At 52.2% G+C, this 22,104-nt stretch overlaps 1 protein-coding gene across 1 annotated transcript in view; it reads right to left on the reverse strand.

The window, feature by feature from the left end:
• LOC139254223 (putative uncharacterized protein DDB_G0271982) overlaps nt 1-8,630 on the reverse strand; it is a gene marked incomplete at its 5' end in the record, with an annotated part of 12,511 nt that extends 3,881 nt beyond the window's left edge. Inside the window, 2 exons of the mRNA XM_070873653.1 lie at nt 2,272-2,400; nt 8,577-8,630. Of these exons, the coding sequence (XP_070729754.1) occupies nt 2,272-2,400; nt 8,577-8,630 (183 nt within the window). The remainder of the gene's footprint in view (nt 1-2,271; nt 2,401-8,576) is intronic.
• Between the last annotated feature and the right edge of the window lie 13,474 nt (nt 8,631-22,104).

A 22,104-nucleotide genomic window follows, 5' to 3' on the forward strand; every position in this document is an offset into this window, starting at 1 on the left:
ATCTGTTTCTCGCTCGATCTGTTTCTTTCTCGCTCGATCTGTCTTTCTCGCTCGATCTGTCTTTCTCGCTCGATCTGTCTTTCTCGCTCGATCTGTCTTTCTCTCTCGCTCGATCTGTCTTTCTCTCTCGCTCGATCTATCTTTCTCTCTCGCTCGATCTGTCTTTCTCTCTCGCTCGATCTGTCTTTCTCTCTCGCTCGATCTGTCTTTCCCTCTCGCTCGATCTGTCTTTCTCGATCTGTCTCTCTTGCTCGATCTGTATCTCTCACTCGATCTGCCTTTCTCTCTCGCTCGATCTGTCTTTCTTTCTCGCACGATCTGCCTTTCTCTCTCTCTCTCTGTCTGGCTGTCACTCTCGATCTGTCTGACTCTCTCGTTCGATCTGTCTTTCTCTTTCTCTTGATCTGTCTCGCTCGATTTGTCTTTCTCGCTCGATTTGTCTTTCTCTCTCGCTCGATTTGTCTTTCTCTCGCTCGATCTGTCTTTCTCGCTCGATCTACCTTTCTCGCTCTCTTTGTCTAGCTTTCTCTCTCGATCTGTCTGTCTCTCTCGCTCGATCTGTCTTTCTCTCTCGCTCGATCTGTCTTTCTCTCTCGTTCGATCTGTCTTTCTCGCTCGATCTGTCTTTCTCTCTCGCTCGATCTGTCTGTCTCGCTCGCTCGATGTGTCTTTCTCTCTCGCTCGATCTGTCTTTCTCTCTCGCTCGATCTGTCTTTCTCTCTCGCTCGATCTGTCTTTCTCTCTCGCTCGATCTGTCTGTCTCGCTCGCTCAATGTGTCTTTCTCTCTCGCTCGATCTGTCTTTCTCTCTCGCTCGATCTGTCTTTCTCTTTCGCTCGTTCTGTCTTTCTCGCGCTCGATCTGTCTTTCTCGCGCTCGATCTGTCTTTCTCGATCTGTCTCTCTTGCTCGATCTGTATCTTTCACTCGATCTGCCTTTCTCTCTCGCTCGATCTGTCTTTCTTTCTCGCACGATCTGCCTTTCTCTCTCTCTCTCTGTCTGGCTGTCACTCTCGATCTGTCTGACTCTCTCGTTCGATCTGTCTTTCTCTTTCTCTTTCTCTCGATCTGTCTCTCTCGCTCGATTTGTCTTTCTCGCTCGATTTGTCTTTCTCTCTCGCTCGATTTGTCTTTCTCTCGCTCGATCTGTCTTTCTCGCTCGATCTACCTTTCTCGCTCTCTTTGTCTGGCTTTCTCTCTCGATCTGTCTTTCTCTCTCGCTCGATCTGTCTTTCTCTCTCGCTCGATCTGTCTTTCTCTCTCGCTCGATCTGTCTTTCTCTCTCGCTCGATCTGTCTTTCTCTCTCGCTCGATCTGTCTGTCTCGCTCGCTCGATCTGTCTTTCTCGCTCGATCTGTCTTTCTCGCTCGATCTGTCTTTCTCGCTCGATCTGGCTTTCTCTCTCGCTCGATCTGTCTTTCTCGCTCGATCTGCCTTTCTCTCTCTCGCTCTCTCTGTCTGGCTTTCTCCCTCGATCTGTCTGGCTTTCTCGCTCGATCTGTCTTTCTCTCTCTCTCGATCTGTCTTTCTCTCTCTCTCGATCTGTCTCTCTCGCTCGATCTGTGTCTCAGTCGATCTGTCTGTCTCGCTCGCTCGATCTGTTTCTTTCTCGCTTGATCTGTCTTTCTCTTTCGCTCGATCTGTCTTTCTCTTTCGCTCGATCTGTCTTTCTCTTTCGCTCGATCTGTCTTTCTCTTTCGCTCGATCTGTCTTTCTCTTTCGCTCGATCTGTCTTTCTCTTTCGCTCGATCTGTCTTTCTCTTTCGCTCGATCTGTCTTTCTCTTTCGCTCGATCTGTCTTTCTCTTTCGCTCGATCTGTCTTCCTCGCGCTCGATCTGTCTTTCTCGCGTTGGATCTGTCTTCCTCGCGCTCGATCTGTCTTCCTCGCGCTCGATCTGTCTTTCCCGCGCTCGATCTGTCTTTCTCGAGCTCGATCTGTTTTTCTCGCGCTCGATCTGTCTTTCTCGCGCTCGATCTGTCTTTCTCGCGCTCGATCTGTCTTTCTCGCGCTCGATCTGTCTTTCTCGCGCTCGATCTGTCTTTCTCGCGCTCGATCTGTCTTTCTCGCGCTCGATCTGTCTTTCTCTCTCGCTCGATCTGTCTTTCTCTCTCGCTCGATCTGTCTTTCCCTCTCGCTCGATCTGTCTTTCTCGCGCTCGATCTGTCTTTCTCGCGCTCGATCTGTCTTTCTCTCGCTCGATCTGTCTTTCTCTCTCTCTCGATCTGTCTCTCTCGCTCGATCTGTCTCTCTCAGTCGATCTATTTGTCTCGCTCGCTCAATCTGTTTCTCGCTCGATCTGTTTCTTTCTCGCTCGATCTGTCTTTCTCGCTCGATCTGTCTTTCTCGCTCGATCTGTCTTTCTCTCTCACTCGATCTGTCTTTCTCTCTCGCTTGATCTGTCTTTCTCTCTCGCTCGATCTGTCTTTCTCTCTCGCTCGATCTGTCTTTCTCTCTCGCTCGATCTGTCTTTCTCTCTCGCTCGATCTGTCTTTCTCGCTCGATCTGTCTTTCCCTCTCGCTCGATCTGTCTTTCTCGCGCTCGATCTGTCTTTCTCGATCTGTCTCTCTTGCTCGATCTGTATCTCTCACTCGATCTGCCTTTCTCTCTCGCTCGATCTGTCTTTCTTTCTCGCACGATCTGCCTTTCTCTCTCTCTCTCTGTCTGGCTGTCACTCTCGATCTGTCTGACTCTCTCGTTCGATCTGTCTTTCTCTTTCTCTTGATCTGTCTCGCTCGATTTGTCTTTCTCGCTCGATTTGTCTTTCTCTCTCGCTCGATTTGTCTTTCTCTCGCTCGATCTGTCTTTCTCGCTCGATCTATCTTTCTCGCTCTCTTTGTCTGGCTTTCTCTCTCGATCTGTCTGTCTCTCTCGCTCGATCTGTCTTTCTCTCTCGCTCGATCTGTCTTTCTCTCTCGCTCGATCTGTCTTTCTCGCTCGATCTGTCTTTCTCTCTCGCTCGATCTGTCTGTCTCGCTCGCTCGATGTGTCTTTCTCTCTCGCTCGATCTGTCTTTCTCGCTCGATCTGTCTTTCTCTCTCGCTCGATCTGTCTTTCTCTCTCGCTCGATCTGTCTGTCTCGCTCGCTCAATGTGTCTTTCTCTCTCGCTCGATCTGTCTTTCTCTCTCGCTCGATCTGTCTTTCTCTTTCGCTCGATCTGTCTTTCTCGCGCTCGATCTGTCTTTCTCGCGCTCGATCTGTCTTTCTCGATCTGTCTCTCTTGCTCGATCTGTATCTTTCACTCGATCTGCCTTTCTCTCTCGCTCGATCTGTCTTTCTTTCTCGCACGATCTGCCTTTCTCTCTCTCTCTCTGTCTGGCTGTCACTCTCGATCTGTCTGACTCTCTCGTTCGATCTGTCTTTCTCTTTCTCTTTCTCTCGATCTGTCTCTCTCGCTCGATTTGTCTTTCTCGCTCGATTTGTCTTTCTCTCTCGCTCGATTTGTCTTTCTCTCGCTCGATCTGTCTTTCTCGCTCGATCTACCTTTCTCGCTCTCTTTGTCTGGCTTTCTCTCTCGATCTGTCTTTCTCTCTCGCTCGATCTGTCTTTCTCTCTCGCTCGATCTGTCTTTCTCTCTCGCTCGATCTGTCTTTCTCTCTCGCTCGATCTGTCTTTCTCTCTCGCTCGATCTGTCTGTCTCGCTCGCTCGATCTGTCTTTCTCGCTCGATCTGTCTTTCTCGCTCGATCTGGCTTTCTCGCTCGATCTGGCTTTCTCTCTCGCTCGATCTGTCTTTCTCGCTCGATCTGCCTTTCTCTCTCTCGCTCTCTCTGTCTGGCTTTCTCCCTCGATCTGTCTGGCTTTCTCGCTCGATCTGTCTGTCTCTCTCGCTCGATCTGTCTTTCTCTCTCTCTCGATCTGTCTTTCTCTCTCTCTCGATCTGTCTCTCTCGCTCGATCTGTGTCTCAGTCGATCTGTCTGTCTCGCTCGCTCGATCTGTTTCTTTCTCGCTTGATCTGTCTTTCTCTTTCGCTCGATCTGTCTTTCTCTTTCGCTCGATCTGTCTTTCTCTTTCGCTCGATCTGTCTTTCTCTTTCGCTCGATCTGTCTTTCTCTTTCGCTCGATCTGTCTTTCTCTTTCGCTCGATCTGTCTTTCTCTTTCGCTCGATCTGTCTTTCTCTTTCGCTCGATCTGTCTTTCTCGCGCTCGATCTGTCTTTCTCGCGCTCGATCTGTCTTTCTCGCGCTCGATCTGTCTTTCTCGCGCTCGATCTGTCTTTCTCGCGCTCGATCTGTCTTTCTCGCGCTCGATCTGTCTTTCTCGCGCTCGATCTGTCTTTCTCGCGCTCGATCTGTCTTTCTCGCGCTCGATCTGTCTTTCTCGCGCTCGATCTGTCTTTCTCGCGCTCGATCTGTCTTTCTCGCGCTCGATCTGTCTTTCTCGCGCTCGATCTGTCTTTCTCGCGCTCGATCTGTCTTTCTCGCGCTCGATCTGTCTTTCTCGCGCGCGATCTGTCTTTCTCGCGCTCGATCTGTCTTTCTCGCGCTCGATCTGTCTTTCTCGCGCTCGATCTGCCTCTCGCGCTCGATCTGCCTCTCTCGCTCGATCTTTCTTTCTCGCGCTCGATCTGTCTTTCTCTCTCGCTCGATCTGCCTCTCTCGCTCGATCTGTGGCTCTCAGTCGATCTATCTGTCTTTCTCTTACGCTCGATCTGTCTTTCTCTTTCGCTCGATCTGTCTTTCTCTTTCGCTCGATCTGTCTTTCTCTTTCGCTCGATACGTCTTTCTCTTTCGCTCGATCTGTCTTTCTCTTTCGCTCGATCTGTCTTTCTCTTTCGCTCGATCTGTCTTTCTCTTTCGCTCGATCTGTCTTTCTCGCGCTCGATCTGTCTTTCTCGAGCTCGATCTGTCTTTCTCGCGCTCGATCTGTCTTTCTCGCGCTCGATCTGTCTTTCTCGCGCTCGATCTGTCTTTCTCGCGCTCGATCTGTCTTTCACGCGCGCGATCTGTCTTTCTCGCGCTCGATCTGTCTTTCTCGCGCTCGATCTGTCTTTCTCGCGCTCGATCTGCCTCTCGCGCTCGATCTGCCTCTCTCGCTCGATCTGTCTTTCTCGCTCGATCTGTCTTTCTCTCTCGCTCGATCTGCCTCTCTCGCTCGATCTGTGGCTCTCAGTCGATCTATCTGTCTTTCTCTTACGCTCGATCTGTCTTTCTCTTTCGCTCGATCTGTCTTTCTCTTTCGCTCGATACGTCTTTCTCTTTCGCTCGATCTGTCTTTCTCTTTCGCTCGATCTGTCTTTCTCTTTCGCTCGATCTGTCTTTCTCTTTCGCTCGATCTGTCTTTCTCGCGCTCGATCTGTCTTTCTCGAGCTCGATCTGTCTTTCTCGCGCTCGATCTGTCTTTCTCGCGCTCGATCTGTCTTTCTCGCGCTCGATCTGTCTTTCTCGCGCTCGATCTGTCTTTCTCGCGCTCGATCTGTTTTTCTCGCGCTCGATCTGTCTTCCTCGCGCTCGATCTGTCTTTCTCGCGCTCGATCTGTCTTTCTCGCGCTCGATCTGTCTTTCTCGCGCTCGATCTGTCTTTCTCGCGCTCGATCTGTCTTTCTCGCGCTCGATCTGTCTTTCTCGCGCTCGATCTGTCTTTCTCGCGCTCGATCTGTCTTTCTCGCGCTCGATCTGTCTTTCTCTCTCGCTCGATCTGTCTTTCTCTCTCGCTCGATCTGTCTTTCTCTCTCGCTCGACCTGTCTTTCTCGCGCTCGATCTGTCTTTCTCGCGCTCGATCTGTCTTTCTCTCGCGCTCGATCTGTCTTTCTCGTGCTCGATCTGTCTTTCTCTCGCGCTCGATCTGTCTTTCTTTCTCGCACGATCTGCCTTTCTCTCTCTCTCTCTGTCTGGCTGTCACTCTCGATCTATCTGACTCTCGTTCGATCTGTCTTTCTCTTTCTCTTTCTCTCGATCTGTCTTTCTCGCGCTCGATCTGTCTTTCCCGCGCTCGATCTGTCTTTCCCGCGCTCGATCTGTCTCTCTCGCGCTCGATCTGTCTTTCTCGCGCTCGATCTGTCTTCCTCGCGCTCGATCTGTCTTCCTCGCGCTCGATCTGTCTTCCTCGCGCTCGATCTGTCTTCCTCTCGCTCGATCTGTCTTCCTCGCGCTCGATCTGTCTTCCTCGCGCTCGATCTGTCTTCCTCGCGCTCGAACTGTCTTTCCCTCTCGCTCGATCTGTCTTCCTCTCGCTCGATCTGTCTTTCCCTCTCGCTCGATCTGTCTTTCTCGCGCTCGATCTGTCTTTCTCGCGCTCGATCTGTCTTCCTCATGCTCGATCAGTCTTCCTCTCGCTCGATCTGTCTTTCCCTCTCGCTCGATCTGTCTTTCTCTCTCGCTCGATCTGTCTCTCTCGCTCGACCTTTCTATCTCTCTCGCTCGACCTGTCTGTCTCTCTCGCTCGACCTGTCTGTCTCTCTCGCTCGACCTGTCTGTCTCTCTCGCTCGACCTGTCTGTCTCGCTCGCTCGACCTGTCTGTCTCGCTCGCTCGACCTGTCTTTCTCTCTCGCTCGATCTGTCTTTCTCTCTCGCTCGATCTGTCTTTCTCTCTCGCTCGACCTGTCTTTCTCTCTCGCTCGACCTGTCTGTCTCTCTCGCTCGACCTGTCTGTCTCGCTCGCTCGACCTGTCTGTCTCGCTCGCTCGATCTGTCTTTCACTTTCGCTCGATCTGTCTCTCTCGCTCGACCTGTCTGTCTCTCTCGCTCGACCTGTCTGTCTCACTCGCTCGATCTGTCTTTCACTTTCGCTCGATCTGTTTTTCGCTCCCGCTCGATCTGTCTCTCTCGCTCTCGTTCGATCTGTCTCTCTCGCTCGATCTGTCTTTCTCTCTCGCTCGATCTGTCTTTCTCTCTCGCTCGATCTGTCTTTCTGTCTCGCTCGATCTGTCTTTCTCTCTCGCTCGATCTGTCTTTCTCGCTTGATCTGTCTGTCTTTCTCGCTCGATCTGCCTTTCTCGCTCGATCTGTCTTTCTCTCTCGCTCGATCTGTCTGTCTCTCTCTCGCTCGATCTGTCTTTCTCGCTCGATCTGCCTTTCTCGCTCGATCTGTCTTTCTCTCTCGCTCGATCTGTCTGTCTCGCTCGATCTGTCTTTCTCTCTCGCTCGATCTGTCTTTCTCTCTCGCTCGATCTGTCTTTCTCGCTCGATCTGTCTTTCTCTCTCGCTCGATCTGTCTTTCTCTCTTGCTTGATCTGTCTTTCTCGCTCGATCTGTCTTTCTCTCTCGCTCGATCTGTCTTTCTCGCTCGCTCGATCTGTCTTTCTCGCTCGATCTGTCTTTCTCTCTCGCTCGATCTGTCTTTCTCTCTCGCTCGATCTGTCTTTCTCTCTCGCTCGATCTGCCTTTCTCTCTCGCTCGATCTGCCTTTCTCTCTCGCTCGATCTGTCTTTCTTTCTCGCACGATCTGCCTTTCTCTCTCTCTCTCTGTCTGGCTGTCACTCTCGATCTGTCTGACTCTCGTTCGATCTGTCTTTCTCTTTCTCTTTCTCTCGATCTGTCTTTCCCGCGCTCGATCTTTCTTTCCCGCGCTCGATCTGTCTTTCCCGCGCTCGATCTGTCTTTCTCGCGCTCGATCTGTCTTTCTCGCGCTCGATCTGTCTTCCTCGCGCTCGATCTGTCTTCCTCGCGCTCGATCTGTCTTCCTCGCGCTCGATCTGTCTTTCTCTCTCGCTCGATCTGTCTTTCTCTCTCGCTCGATCTGTCTTTCTCTCTCGCTCGATCTGTCTTTCTCTCTAGCTCGATCTGTCTTTCTCTCTCGCTCGATCTGTCTTTCTCTCTCGCTCGATCTGTCTTTCTCGCGCTCGATCTGTCTTCCTCGCGCTCGATCTGTCTTCCTCGCGCTCGATCTGTCTTCCTCGCGCTCGAACTGTCTTCCTCGCGCTCGATCTGTCTTCCTCGCGCTCGATCTGTCTTCCTCGCGCTCGATCTGTCTTCCTCGCGCTCGATCTGTCTTCCTCGCGCTCGATCTGTCTTCCTCGCGCTCGATCTGTCTTCCTCGCGCTCGATCTGTCTTCCTCGCGCTCGATCTGTCTTCCTCGCGCTCGATCTGTCTTCCTCGCGCTCGCTCGATCTGTCTTTCTCTCTCGCTCGATCTGTCCTCTCGCTCTCGTTCGATCTGTCTCTCTCGCTGCCGTTCGATCTGTCTTTCTCTCTCGCTCGATCTGTCTTTCTCTCTCGCTCGATCTGCTTTTCTCTCTCGCTCGATCTGCCTTTCTCGCTCGATCTGCCTTTCTCGCTCGATCTATCCTACTCTCTCGCTCGATCTGTCTTTCTCTCTCGCTCGATCTGTCTTTCTCTCTCGCTCGATCTGCTTTTCTCTCTCGCTCGATCTGCCTTTCTCGCTCGATCTGTCCTCTCTCGCTCGATCAGTCCTTCTCTCTCGCTCGAACTGTCCTTCTCTCTCGCTCGATCTGTCTTTCCCTCTCGCTCGACCTGTCTGTCTCTCTCGCTCGACCTGTCTGTCTCTCTCGCTCGACCTGTCTGTCTCGCTCGCTCGACCTGTCTGTCTCTCTCGCTCGATCTGTCTTTCACTTTCGCTCGATCTGTTTTTCGCTCCCGCTCGATCTGTCTCTCTCGCTCTCGTTCGATCTGTCTGTCTCGCTCTCGTTCGATCTGTCTCTCTCGCTCTCGTTCGATCTGTCTCTCTCGCTCTCGTTCGATCTGTCTCTCTCGCTCTCGTTCGATCTGTCTCTCTCGCTCTCGTTCGATCTGTCTCTCTCGCTCTCGTTCGATCTGTCTTTCTATCTCGCTCGATCTGTCTTTCTCTCTCGTTCGATCTGTCTTTCTCTCTCGCTCGATCTGTCTGTCTCTCTCACTCGATCTGTCTTTCTCTCTCTCGCTCCATCTGTCTTTCTCTCTCGCTCCATCTGTCTTTTTCGCTCCATCTGTCTTTTTCGCGCCATCTGTCTTTTTCGCGCCATCTGTCTTTCTCTCTCGCTCGATCTGTCTTTCTCCCTCGCTCGACCTGCCTTTCTCTCTCTCTCCCTCTGGCTTTCTCCCTCGATCTGTCTGTCTGTCTTTCTCTCTCGCTTGATCTGTCTGTCTCTCTCTCGCTCGATCTGTCTGTCTTTCTCGCTCGATCTGCCTTTCTCGCTCGATCTGTCTGTCTTTCTCTCTCGCTTGATCTGCCTTTCTCGCTCGATCTGTCTTTCTCTCTCGCTCGATCTGTCTTTCTCGCTCGATCTGTCTTTCTCTCTCGCTCGATCTGTCTTTCTCTCTCGCTCGATCTGTCTTTCTCTCTCGCTCGAATCGTCTTTCTCTCTCGCTCGATCTGTCTTTCTCTCTCGCTCGATCTGTCTTTCTCGCTCGATCTGTCTTTCGCTCGATCTGTCTTTCTCTCTCGCTCGATCTGTCTGTCTCTCTCTCGCTCGATCTGTCTTTCTCGCTCGATCTGCCTTTCTCGCTCGATCTGTCTTTCTCTCTCGCTCGATCTGTCTGTCTCGCTCGATCTGTCTTTCTCTCTCGCTCGATCTGTCTTTCTCTCTCGCTCGATCTGTCTTTCTCTCTTGCTCGATCTGTCTTTCTCTCTCGCTCGATCTGTCTTTCTCGCTCGATCTGTCTTTCTCTCTTGCTTGATCTGTCTTTCTCGCTCGATCTGTCTTTCTCTCTCGCTCGATCTGTCTTTCTCTCTCGCTCGATCTGTCTTTCTCGCTCGCTCGATCTGTCTTTCTCGCTCGATCTGTCTTTCTCTCTCGCTCGATCTGTCTTTCTCTCTCGCTCGATCTGTCTTTCTCTCTCGCTCGATCTGTCTTTCTCTCTCGCTCGATCTGCCTTTCTCTCTCGCTCGATCTGCCTTTCTCTCTCGCTCGATCTGCCTTTCTTTCTCTCTCTCTGTCTGGCTGTCACTCTCGATCTGTCTGACTCTCGTTCGATCTGTCTTTCTCTTTCTCTTTCTCTCGATCTGTCTTTCCCGCGCTCGATCTGTCTTTCCCGCGCTCGATCTGTCTTTCCCGCGCTCGATCTGTCTTTCCCGCGCTCGATCTGTCTTTCCAGCGCTCGATCTGTCTTTCTCGCGCTCGATCTGTCTTCCTCGCGCTCGATCTGTCTTCCTCGCGCTCGATCTGTCTTCCTCGCGCTCGATCTGTCTTTCTCTCTCGCTCGACCTGTCTGTCTCTCTCGCTCGACCTGTCTGTCTCTCTCGCTCGACCTGTCTGTCTCGCTCGCTCGACCTGTCTTTCTCTCTCGCTCGATCTGTCTTTCTCTCTCGCTCGATCTGTCTTTCTCTCTCGCTCGACCTGTCTTTCTCTCTCGCTCGACCTGTCTGTCTCGCTCGCTCGACCTGTCTGTCTCGCTCGCTCGATCTGTCTTTCACTTTCGCTCGATCTGTCTCTCTCGCTCGACCTGTCTGTCTCTCTCGCTCGACCTGTCTGTCTCACTCGCTCGATCTGTCTTTCACTTTCGCTCGATCTGTTTTTCGCTCCCGCTCGATCTGTCTCTCTCGCTCTCGTTCGATCTGTCTTTCTCTCTCGCTCGATCTGTCTTTCTCTCTCGCTCGATCTGTCTTTCTCTCTCGCTCGATCTGTCTTTCTGTCTCGCTCGATCTGTCTTTCTCTCTCGCTCGATCTGTCTTTCTCGCTTGATCTGTCTGTCTTTCTCGCTCGATCTGCCTTTCTCGCTCGATCTGTCTTTCTCTCTCGCTCGATCTGTCTGTCTCTCTCTCGCTCGATCTGTCTTTCTCGCTCGATCTGCCTTTCTCGCTCGATCTGTCTTTCTCTCTCGCTCGATCTGTCTGTCTCGCTCGATCTGTCTTTCTCTCTCGCTCGATCTGTCTTTCTCTCTCGCTCGATCTGTCTTTCTCGCTCGATCTGTCTTTCTCTCTCGCTCGATCTGTCTTTCTCTCTTGCTTGATCTGTCTTTCTCGCTCGATCTGTCTTTCTCTCTCGCTCGATCTGTCTTTCTCGCTCGATCTGTCTTTCTCTCTCGCTCGATCTGTCTTTCTCTCTCGCTCGATCTGTCTTTCTCTCTCGCTCGATCTGCCTTTCTCTCTCGCTCGATCTGCCTTTCTCTCTCGCTCGATCTGTCTTTCTTTCTCGCACGATCTGCCTTTCTCTCTCTCTCTCTGTCTGGCTGTCACTCTCGATCTGTCTGACTCTCGTTCGATCTGTCTTTCTCTTTCTCTTTCTCTCGATCTGTCTTTCCCGCGCTCGATCTTTCTTTCCCGCGCTCGATCTGTCTTTCCCGCGCTCGATCTGTCTTTCTCGCGCTCGATCTGTCTTTCTCGCGCTCGATCTGTCTTCCTCGCGCTCGATCTGTCTTCCTCGCGCTCGATCTGTCTTCCTCGCGCTCGATCTGTCTTTCTCTCTCGCTCGATCTGTCTTTCTCTCTCGCTCGATCTGTCTTTCTCTCTCGCTCGATCTGTCTTTCTCTCTAGCTCGATCTGTCTTTCTCTCTCGCTCGATCTGTCTTTCTCTCTCGCTCGATCTGTCTTTCTCGCGCTCGATCTGTCTTCCTCGCGCTCGATCTGTCTTCCTCGCGCTCGATCTGTCTTCCTCGCGCTCGATCTGTCTTCCTCGCGCTCGATCTGTCTTCCTCGCGCTCGATCTGTCTTCCTCGCGCTCGATCTGTCTTCCTCGCGCTCGATCTGTCTTCCTCGCGCTCGATCTGTCTTCCTCGCGCTCGATCTGTCTTCCTCGCGCTCGATCTGTCTTCCTCGCGCTCGATCTGTCTTCCTCGCGCTCGATCTGTCTTCCTCGCGCTCGCTCGATCTGTCTTTCTCTCTCGCTCGATCTGTCCTCTCGCTCTCGTTCGATCTGTCTCTCTCGCTGCCGTTCGATCTGTCTTTCTCTCTCGCTCGATCCGTCTTTCTCTCTCGCTCGATCTGTCTTTCTCTCTCGCTCGATCTGCTTTTCTCTCTCGCTCGATCTGCCTTTCTCGCTCGATCTGTCCTCTCTCGCTCGATCTGTCCTTCTCTCTCGCTCGAACTGTCCTTCTCTCTCGCTCGATCTGTCTTTCCCTCTCGCTCGACCTGTCTGTCTCTCTCGCTCGACCTGTCTGTCTCTCTCGCTCGACCTGTCTGTCTCGCTCGCTCGACCTGTCTGTCTCTCTCGCTCGATCTGTCTTTCACTTTCGCTCGATCTGTTTTTCGCTCCCGCTCGATCTGTCTCTCTCGCTCTCGTTCGATCTGTCTGTCTCGCTCTCGTTCGATCTGTCTCTCTCGCTCTCGTTCGATCTGTCTCTCTCGCTCTCGTTCGATCTGTCTCTCTCGCTCTCGTTCGATCTGTCTCTCTCGCTCTCGTTCGATCTGTCTCTCTCGCTCTCGTTCGATCTGTCTTTCTATCTCGCTCGATCTGTCTTTCTCTCTCGTTCGATCTGTCTTTCTCTCTCGCTCGATCTGTCTTTCTCTCTCACTCGATCTGTCTTTCTCTCTCTCGCTCCATCTGTCTTTCTCTCTCGCTCCATCTGTCTTTTTCGCTCCATCTGTCTTTTTCGCGCCATCTGTCTTTTTCGCGCCATCTGTCTTTCTCTCTCGCTCGATCTGTCTTTCTCCCTCGCTCGACCTGCCTTTCTCTCTCTCTCCCTCTGGCTTTCTCCCTCGATCTGTCTGTCTGTCTTTCTCTCTCGCTTGATCTGTCTGTCTCTCTCTCGCTCGATCTGTCTGTCTTTCTCGCTCGATCTGCCTTTCTCGCTCGATCTGTCTGTCTTTCTCTCTCGCTTGATCTGCCTTTCTCGCTCGATCTGTCTTTCTCTCTCGCTCGATCTGTCTTTCTCTCTCGCTCGATCTGTCTTTCTCTCTCGCTCGATCTGTCTTTCTCTCTCGCTCGAATCGTCTTTCTCTCTCGCTCGATCTGTCTTTCTCTCTCGCTCGATCTGTCTTTCTCGCTCGATCTGTCTTTGGCTCGATCTGTCTTTCTCTCTCGCTCGATCTGTCTGTCTCTCTCTCGCTCGATCTGTCTTTCTCGCTCGATCTGCCTTTCTCGCTCGATCTGTCTTTCTCTCTCGCTCGATCTGTCTGTCTCGCTCGATCTGTCTTTCTCTCTCGCTCGATCTGTCTTTCTCTCTCGCTCGATCTGTCTTTCTCTCTCGCTCGATCTGTCTTTCTCTCTCGCTCGATCTGTCTTTCTCGCTCGATCTGTCTTTCTCTCTTGCTTGATCTGTCTTTCTCGCTCGATCTGTCTTTCTCTCTCGCTCGATCTGTCTTTCTCTCTCGCTCGATCTGTCTTTCTCGCTCGCTCGATCTGTCTTTCTCGCTCGATCTGTCTTTCTCTCTCGCTCGATCTGTCTTTCTCTCTCGCTCGATCTGTCTTTCTCTCTCGCTCGATCTGTCTTTCTCTCTCGCTCGATCTGCCTTTCTCTCTCGCTCGATCTGCCTTTCTCTCTCGCTCGATCTGCCTTTCTTTCTCTCTCTCTGTCTGGCTGTCACTCTCGATCTGTCTGACTCTCGTTCGATCTGTCTTTCTCTTTCTCTTTCTCTCGATCTGTCTTTCCCGCGCTCGATCTGTCTTTCCCGCGCTCGATCTGTCTTTCCCGCGCTCGATCTGTCTTTCCAGCGCTCGATCTGTCTTCCTCGCGCTCGATCTGTCTTCCTCGCGCTCGATCTGTCTTCCTCGCGCTCGATCTGTCTTCCTCGCGCTCGATCTGTCTTTCTCTCTCGCTCGATCTGTCTTTCTCTCTCGCTCGATCTGTCTTTCTCTCTCGCTCGATCTGTCTTTCTCTCTCGCTCGATCTGTCTTTCTCTCTCGCTCGATCTGTCTTTCTCTCTCGCTCGATCTGTCTTTCTCTCTCGCTCGATCTGTCTTTCTCTCTCGTTCGATCTGTCTGTCTCGCTCTCGTTCGATCTGTCTGTCTCGCTCTCGTTCGATCTGTCTGTCTCGCTCTCGTTCGATCTGTCTGTCTCGCTCTCGTTCGATCTGTCTGTCTCGCTCTCGTTCGATCTGTCTCTCTCGCTCTCGTTCGATCTGTCTCTCTCGCTCTCGTTCGATCTGTCTTTCTATCTCGCTCGATCTGTCTTTCTCTCTCGCTCGACCTGTCTGTCTCTCTCGCTCGACCTGTCTGTCTCTCTCGCTCGACCTGTCTGTCTCGCTCGCTCGACCTGTCTGTCTCTCTCGCTCGACCTGTCTGTCTCGCTCGCTCGACCTGTCTGTCTCGCTCGCTCGACCTGTCTGTCTCTCTCGCTCGACCTGTCTTTCACTTTCGTTCGATCTGTCTCTCTCGCTCTCGTTCGATCTGTCTTTCTCTCTCGCTCGATCTGTCTTTCTCTCTCGCTCGATCTGTATTTCTCTCTCGCTTGATCTGTCTTTCTCCCTCGCTCGACCTGCCTTTCTCTCTCTCTCCCTCTGGCTTTCTCCCTCGATCTGTCTGTCTGTCTCTCTCGCTCGATCTGTCTGTCTTTCTCTCTCGCTCGATCTGCCTTTCTCGCTCGATCTGTCTTTCTCTCTCGCTCGATCTGTCTTTCTCTCTCGCTCGATCTGTCTTTCTCTCTCGCTCGATCTGTCTTTCTCTCTCGCTCGATCTGTCTTTCTCGCTCGCTCGATCTGCCTTTCTCTCTTGCTCGATCTGTATTTCTCTATCGCTCGTCTGCTTTTCTCTCTCGCTCGATCTGCCTTTCTCTCTCGCTCGATCTGTCTTTCTCTCTCGCTCGATCTGCTTTTCTCTCTCGCTCGATCTGCCTTTCTCGCTCGATCTATCCTTCTCTCTCGCTCGATCGGCCTTTCTCGCTCGCTCGATCTGTATTTCTCTCTCGCTCGATCTGTCTTTCTCTCTCGCTCGATCTGCCTTTCTCGCTCGATCTGTCTTTCTCTCTCGCTCGATCTGTCTTTCTCTCTCGCTCGATCTGTCTTTCTCTCTCGCTCGATCTGTCTTTCTCTCTCGCTCGATCTGTCTTTCTCGCTCGCTCGATCTGCCTTTCTCTCTTGCTCGATCTGTATTTCTCTATCGCTCGTCTGCTTTTCTCTCTCGCTCGATCTATCCTTCTCTCTCGCTCAATCTGTCTTTCTCTCTCGCTCGATCTGCTTTTCTCTCTCGCTCGATCTGCCTTTCTCGCTCGATCTATCCTTCTCTCTCGCTCGATCTATCTTTCTCTCTCGCTCAATCTGTCTTTCCCTTTCGCTCGATCTGTCTTTCTCTCTCGCTCGATCTGCCTTTCTCGCTCGATCTATCCTTCTCTCTCGCTCGATCTGTCTTTCCCTCTCGCTCGATCTGTCTTTCTCTCTCGCTCGATCTGTCTTTCTCCCTCGCTCGACCTGCCTTTCTCTCTCTCTCCCTCTGGCTTTCTCCCTCGATCTGTCTGTCTGTCTTTCTCTCTCGCTCGATCTGTCTGTCTTTCTCTCTCGCTCGATCTGCCTTTCTCGTTCGATCTGTCTTTCTCTCTCGCTCGATCTGTCTGTCTCGCTCTCGCTCGATCTGTCTGTCTTTCTCGCTCGATCTGCCTTTCTCGCTCGATCTGCCTTTCTCTCTCGCTCGATCTGTCTGTCTCGCTCGATCTGTCTGTCTCGCTAGCTCGATCTGTCTTTCTCTCTCGCTCGATCTGTCTTTCTCTCTCGCTCGATCTGTCTTTCTCGCTCGATCAGTCTTTCTCTCTTGCTTGATCTGTCTTTCTCGCTCGATCTGTCTTTCTCGCTCGATCCGTCTTTCTCTCTCGCTCGATCTGTCTTTCTCTCTCGCTCGACCTGTCTTTCTCTCTCGCTCGATCTGTCTTTCTCGCTCGATCAGTCTTTCTCTCTTGCTTGATCTGTCTTTCTCGCTCGATCTGTCTTTCTCGCTCGATCCGTCTTTCTCTCTCGCTCGATCTGTCTTTCTCTCTCGCTCGACCTGTCTTTCTCTCTCGATCTGTCTTTCTCTCTCTCTCGATCTGTCTTTCTCTCTCGCTCGATCTGTCTTTCTCTCTCGCTCGATCTGTCTTTCTCTCTCGCTCGATCTGTCTTTCTCGCTCGCTCGATCTGCCTTTCTCTCTTGCTCGATCTGTATTTCTCTATCGCTCGTCTGCTTTTCTCTCTCGCTCGATCTGCCTTTCTCTCTCGCTCGATCTGTCTTTCTCTCTCGCTCGATCTGCTTTTCTCTCTCGCTCGATCTGCCTTTCTCGCTCGATCTATCCTTCTCTCTCGCTCGATCTGCCTTTCTCGCTCGCTCGATCTGTATTTCTCTCTCGCTCGATCTGCCTTTCTCGCTCGATCTATCCTTCTCTCTCGCTCAATCTGTCTTTCACTCTCGCTCGATCTGCTTTTCTCTCTCGCTCGATCTGCCTTTCTCGCTCGATCTATCCTTCTCTCTCGCTCGATCTATCTTTCTCTCTCGCTCAATCTGTCTTTCCCTTTCGCTCGATCTGTCTTTCTCTCTCGCTCGATCTGCCTTTCTCGCTCGATCTATCCTTCTCTCTCGCTCGATCTGTCTTTCCCTCTCGCTCGATCTGTCTTTCTCTCTCGCTCGATCTGTCTTTCTCTCTCGCTCGAACTGTCCTTCTCTCTCGCTCGAACTGTCCTTCTCTCTCGCTCGATCTGTCTTTCCCTCTCGCTCGATCTGTCTTTCTCTCTCGCTCGATCTGTCTTTCTCTCTCGCTCGATCTGTCTTTCTCTCTCGCTCGATCTGTCTTTCTCTCTCGCTCGATCTGTCTTTCTCTCTCGCTCGATCTGTCTTTCTCTCTCGCTCGGTCTGTCTCTCTCGCTCGACCTGTCTGTCTCTCTCGCTCGACCTGTCTGTCTCTCTCGCTCGACCTGTCTGTCTCGCTCGCTCGATCTGTCTTTCACTTTCGCTCGATCTGTTTTTCGCACCCGCTCGATCTGTCTCTCTTGCTCTCGTTCGATCTGTCTCTCTCGCTCTCGTTCGATCTGTCTGTCTCTCTCTCGCTCGATCTGTCTTTGTCTCTCGCTCGATCTGTCTTTGTCTCTCGCTCGATCTGTCTTTCTCTCTCGCTCGATCTGTCTTTCTCTCTCGCTCGATCTGTCTTTCTCTCTCGCTCGATCTGTCTTTCTCGCTCGATCTGTCTTTCTCTCTTGCTTGATCTGTCTTTCTCGCTCGATCTGTCTTTCTCTCTCGCTCGATCTGTCTTTCTCTCTCGCTCGATCTGTCTTTCTCGCTCGCTCGATCTGTCTTTCTCGCTCGATCTGTCTTTCTCTCTCGCTCGATCTGTCTTTCTCTCTCGCTCGATCTGTCTTTCTCTCTCGCTCGATCTGTCTTTCTCTCTCGCTCGATCTGCCTTTCTCTCTCGCTCGATCTGCCTTTCTCTCTCGCTCGATCTGCCTTTCTTTCTCTCTCTCTGTCTGGCTGTCACTCTCGATCTGTCTGACTCTCGTTCGATCTGTCTTTCTCTTTCTCTTTCTCTCGATCTGTCTTTCCCGCGCTCGATCTGTCTTTCCCGCGCTCGATCTGTCTTTCCCGCGCTCGATCTGTCTTTCCCGCGCTCGATCTGTCTTTCCAGCGCTCGATCTGTCTTTCTCGCGCTCGATCTGTCTTCCTCGCGCTCGATCTGTCTTCCTTGCGCTCGATCTGTCTTCCTCGCGGTCGATCTGTCTTTCTCTCTCGCTCGACCTGTCTGTCTCTCTCGCTCGACCTGTCTGTCTCTCTCGCTCGACCTGTCTGTCTCGCTCGCTCGACCTGTCTTTCTCTCTCGCTCGATCTGTCTTTCTCTCTCGCTCGATCTGTCTTTCTCTCTCGCTCGACCTGTCTTTCTCTCTCGCTCGACCTGTCTGTCTCACTCGCTCGACCTGTCTGTCTCGCTCGCTCGATCTGTCTTTCACTTTCGCTCGATCTGTCTCTCTCGCTCGACCTGTCTGTCTCTCTCGCTCGACCTGTCTGTCTCACTCGCTCGATCTGTCTTTCACTTTCGCTCGATCTGTTTTTCGCTCCCGCTCGATCTGTCTCTCTCGCTCTCGTTCGATCTGTCTCTCTCGCTCGATCTGTCTTTCTCTCTCGCTCGATCTGTCTTTCTCTCTCGCTCGATCTGTCTTTCTGTCTCGCTCGATCTGTCTTTCTCTCTCGCTCGATCTGTCTTTCTCGCATGATCTGTCTGTCTTTCTCGCTCGATCTGCCTTTCTCGCTCGATCTGTCTTTCTCTCTCGCTCGATCTGTCTGTCTCTCTCTCGCTCGATCTGTCTTTCTCGCTCGATCTGCCTTTCTCGCTCGATCTGTCTTTCTCTCTCGCTCGATCTGTCTGTCTCGCTCGATCTGTCTTTCTCTCTCGCTCGATCTGTCTTTCTCTCTCGCTCGATCTGTCTTTCTCGCTCGATCTGTCTTTCTCTCTCGCTCGATCTGTCTTTCTCTCTTGCTTGATCTGTCTTTCTCGCTCGATCTGTCTTTCTCTCTCGCTCGATCTGTCTTTCTCGCTCGCTCGATCTGTCTTTCTCGCTCGATCTGTCTTTCTCTCTCGCTCGATCTGTCTTTCTCTCTCGCTCGATCTGTCTTTCTCTCTCGCTCGATCTGCCTTTCTCTCTCGCTCGATCTGCCTTTCTCTCTCGCTCGATCTGTCTTTCTTTCTCGCACGATCTGCCTTTCTCTCTCTCTCTCTGTCTGGCTGTCACTCTCGATCTGTCTGACTCTCGTTCGATCTGTCTTTCTCTTTCTCTTTCTCTCGATCTGTCTTTCCCGCGCTCGATCTTTCTTTCCCGCGCTCGATCTGTCTTTCCCGCGCTCGATCTGTCTTTCTCGCGCTCGATCTGTCTTCCTCGCGCTCGATCTGTCTTCCTCGCGCTCGATCTGTCTTCCTCGCGCTCGATCTGTCTTTCTCTCTCGCTCGATCTGTCTTTCTCTCTCGCTCGATCTGTCTTTCTCTCTCGCTCGATCTGTCTTTCTCTCTAGCTCGATCTGTCTTTCTCTCTCGCTCGATCTGTCTTTCTCTCTCGCTCGATCTGTCTTTCTCGCGCTCGATCTGTCTTCCTCGCGCTCGATCTGTCTTCCTCGCGCTCGATCTGTCTTCCTCGCGCTCGAACTGTCTTCCTCGCGCTCGATCTGTCTTCCTCGCGCTCGATCTGTCTTCCTCGCGCTCGATCTGTCTTCCTCGCGCTCGATCTGTCTTCCTCGCGCTCGATCTGTCTTCCTCGCGCTCGATCTGTCTTCCTCGCGCTCGATCTGTCTTCCTCGCGCTCGATCTGTCTTCCTCGCGCTCGATCTGTCTTCCTCGCGCTCGATCTGTCTTCCTCGCGCTCGATCTGTCTTCCTCGCGCTCGCTCGATCTGTCTTTCTCTCTCGCTCGATCTGTCCTCTCGCTCTCGTTCGATCTGTCTCTCTCGCTGCCGTTCGATCTGTCTTTCTCTCTCGCTCGATCTGTCTTTCTCTCTCGCTCGATCTGTCTTTCTCTCTCGCTCGATCTGCTTTTCTCTCTCGCTCGATCTGCCTTTCTCGCTCGATCTGTCCTCTCTCGCTCGATCTGTCCTTCTCTCTCGCTCGAACTGTCCTTCTCTCTCGCTCGATCTGTCTTTCCCTCTCGCTCGACCTGTCTGTCTCTCTCGCTCGACCTGTCTGTCTCTCTCGCTCGACCTGTCTGTCTCGCTCGCTCGACCTGTCTGTCTCTCTCGCTCGATCTGTCTTTCACTTTCGCTCGATCTGTTTTTCGCTCCCGCTCGATCTGTCTCTCTCGCTCTCGTTCGATCTGTCTGTCTCGCTCTCCTTCGATCTGTCTCTCTCGCTCTCGTTCGATCTGTCTCTCTCGCTCTCGTTCGATCTGTCTCTCTCGCTCTCGTTCGATCTGTCTCTCTCGCTCTCGTTCGATCTGTCTCTCTCGCTCTCGTTCGATCTGTCTTTCTATCTCGCTCGATCTGTCTTTCTCTCTCGTTCGATCTGTCTTTCTCTCTCGCTCGATCTGTCTTTCTCTCTCACTCGATCTGTCTTTCTCTCTCTCGCTCCATCTGTCTTTCTCTCTCGCTCCATCTGTCTTTTTCGCTCCATCTGTCTTTTTCGCGCCATCTGTCTTTTTCGCGCCATCTGTCTTTCTCTCTCGCTCGATCTGTCTTTCTCCCTCGCTCGACCTGCCTTTCTCTCTCTCTCCCTCTGGCTTTCTCCCTCGATCTGTCTGTCTGTCTTTCTCTCTCGCTTGATCTGTCTGTCTCTCTCTCGCTCGATCTGTCTGTCTTTCTCGCTCGATCTGCCTTTCTCGCTCGATCTGTCTGTCTTTCTCTCTCGCTTGATCTGCCTTTCTCGCTCGATCTGTCTTTCTCTCTCGCTCGATCTGTCTTTCTCTCTCGCTCGATCTGTCTTTCTCTCTCGCTCGATCTGTCTTTCTCTCTCGCTCGAATCGTCTTTCTCTCTCGCTCGATCTGTCTTTCTCTCTCGCTCGATCTGTCTTTCTCGCTCGATCTGTCTTTCGCTCGATCTGTCTTTCTCTCTCGCTCGATCTGTCTGTCTCTCTCTCGCTCGATCTGTCTTTCTCGCTCGATCTGCCTTTCTCGCTCGATCTGTCTTTCTCTCTCGCTCGATCTGTCTGTCTCGCTCGATCTGTCTTTCTCTCTCGCTCGATCTGTCTTTCTCTCTCGCTCGATCTGTCTTTCTCTCTCGCTCGATCTGTCTTTCTCTCTCGCTCGATCTGTCTTTCTCGCTCGATCTGTCTTTCTCTCTTGCTTGATCTGTCTTTCTCGCTCGATCTGTCTTTCTCTCTCGCTCGATCTGTCTTTCTCTCTCGCTCGATCTGTCTTTCTCGCTCGCTCGATCTGTCTTTTCTCGCTCGATCTGTCTTTCTCTCTCGCTCGATCTGTCTTTCTCTCTCGCTCGATCTGTCTTTCTCTCTCGCTCGATCTGTCTTTCTCTCTCGCTCGATCTGCCTTTCTCTCTCGCTCGATCTGCCTTTCTCTCTCGCTCGATCTGCCTTTCTTTCTCTCTCTCTGTCTGGCTGTCACTCTCGATCTGTCTGACTCTCGTTCGATCTGTCTTTCTCTTTCTCTTTCTCTCGATCTGTCTTTCCCGCGCTCGATCTGTCTTTCCCGCGCTCGATCTGTCTTTCCCGCGCTCGATCTGTCTTTCCAGCGCTCGATCTGTCTTCCTCGCGCTCGATCTGTCTTCCTCGCGCTCGATCTGTCTTCCTCGCGCTCGATCTGTCTTCCTCGCGCTCGATCTGTCTTTCTCTCTCGCTCGATCTGTCTTTCTCTCTCGCTCGATCTGTCTTTCTCTCTCGCTCGATCTGTCTTTCTCTCTCGCTCGATCTGTCTTTCTCTCTCGCTCGATCTGTCTTTCTCTCTCGCTCGATCTGTCTTTCTCTCTCGCTCGATCTGTCTTTCTCTCTCGTTCGATCTGTCTGTCTCGCTCTCGTTCGATCTGTCTGTCTCGCTCTCGTTCGATCTGTCTGTCTCGCTCTCGTTCGATCTGTCTGTCTCGCTCTCGTTCGATCTGTCTGTCTCGCTCTCGTTCGATCTGTCTGTCTCGCTCTCGTTCGATCTGTCTCTCTCGCTCTCGTTCGATCTGTCTCTCTCGCTCTCGTTCGATCTGTCTTTCTATCTCGCTCGATCTGTCTTTCTCTCTCGCTCGACCTGTCTGTCTCTCTCGCTCGACCTGTCTGTCTCTCTCGCTCGACCTGTCTGTCTCGCTCGCTCGACCTGTCTGTCTCTCTCGCTCGACCTGTCTGTCTCGCTCGCTCGACCTGTCTGTCTCGCTCGCTCGACCTGTCTGTCTCTCTCGCTCGACCTGTCTTTCACTTTCGCTCGATCTGTTTTTCGCTCCCGCTCGATCTGTCTCTCTCGCTCTCGTTCGATCTGTCTCTCTCGCTCTCGTTCGATCTGTCTTTCTCTCTCGCTCGATCTGTCTTTCTCTCTCGCTCGATCTGTATTTCTCTCTCGCTTGATCTGTCTTTCTCCCTCGCTCGACCTGCCTTTCTCTCTCTCTCCCTCTGGCTTTCTCCCTCGATCTGTCTGTCTGTCTCTCTCGCTCGATCTGTCTGTCTTTCTCTCTCGCTCGATCTGCCTTTCTCGCTCGATCTGTCTTTCTCTCTCGCTCGATCTGTCTTTCTCTCTCGCTCGATCTGTCTTTCTCTCTCGCTCGATCTGTCTTTCTCTCTCGCTCGATCTGTCTTTCTCTCTCGCTCGATCTGTCTTTCTCGCTCGCTCGATCTGCCTTTCTCTCTTGCTCGATCTGTATTTCTCTATCGCTCGTCTGCTTTTCTCTCTCGCTCGATCTGCCTTTCTCTCTCGCTCGATCTGTCTTTCTCTCTCGCTCGATCTGCTTTTCTCTCTCGCTCGATCTGCCTTTCTCGCTCGATCTATCCTTCTCTCTCGC

Source organism: Pristiophorus japonicus, unplaced genomic scaffold, assembly GCF_044704955.1.
Source record: "Pristiophorus japonicus isolate sPriJap1 unplaced genomic scaffold, sPriJap1.hap1 HAP1_SCAFFOLD_537, whole genome shotgun sequence".
In the NCBI taxonomy this organism is placed as follows: domain Eukaryota; kingdom Metazoa; phylum Chordata; class Chondrichthyes; family Pristiophoridae; genus Pristiophorus; species Pristiophorus japonicus.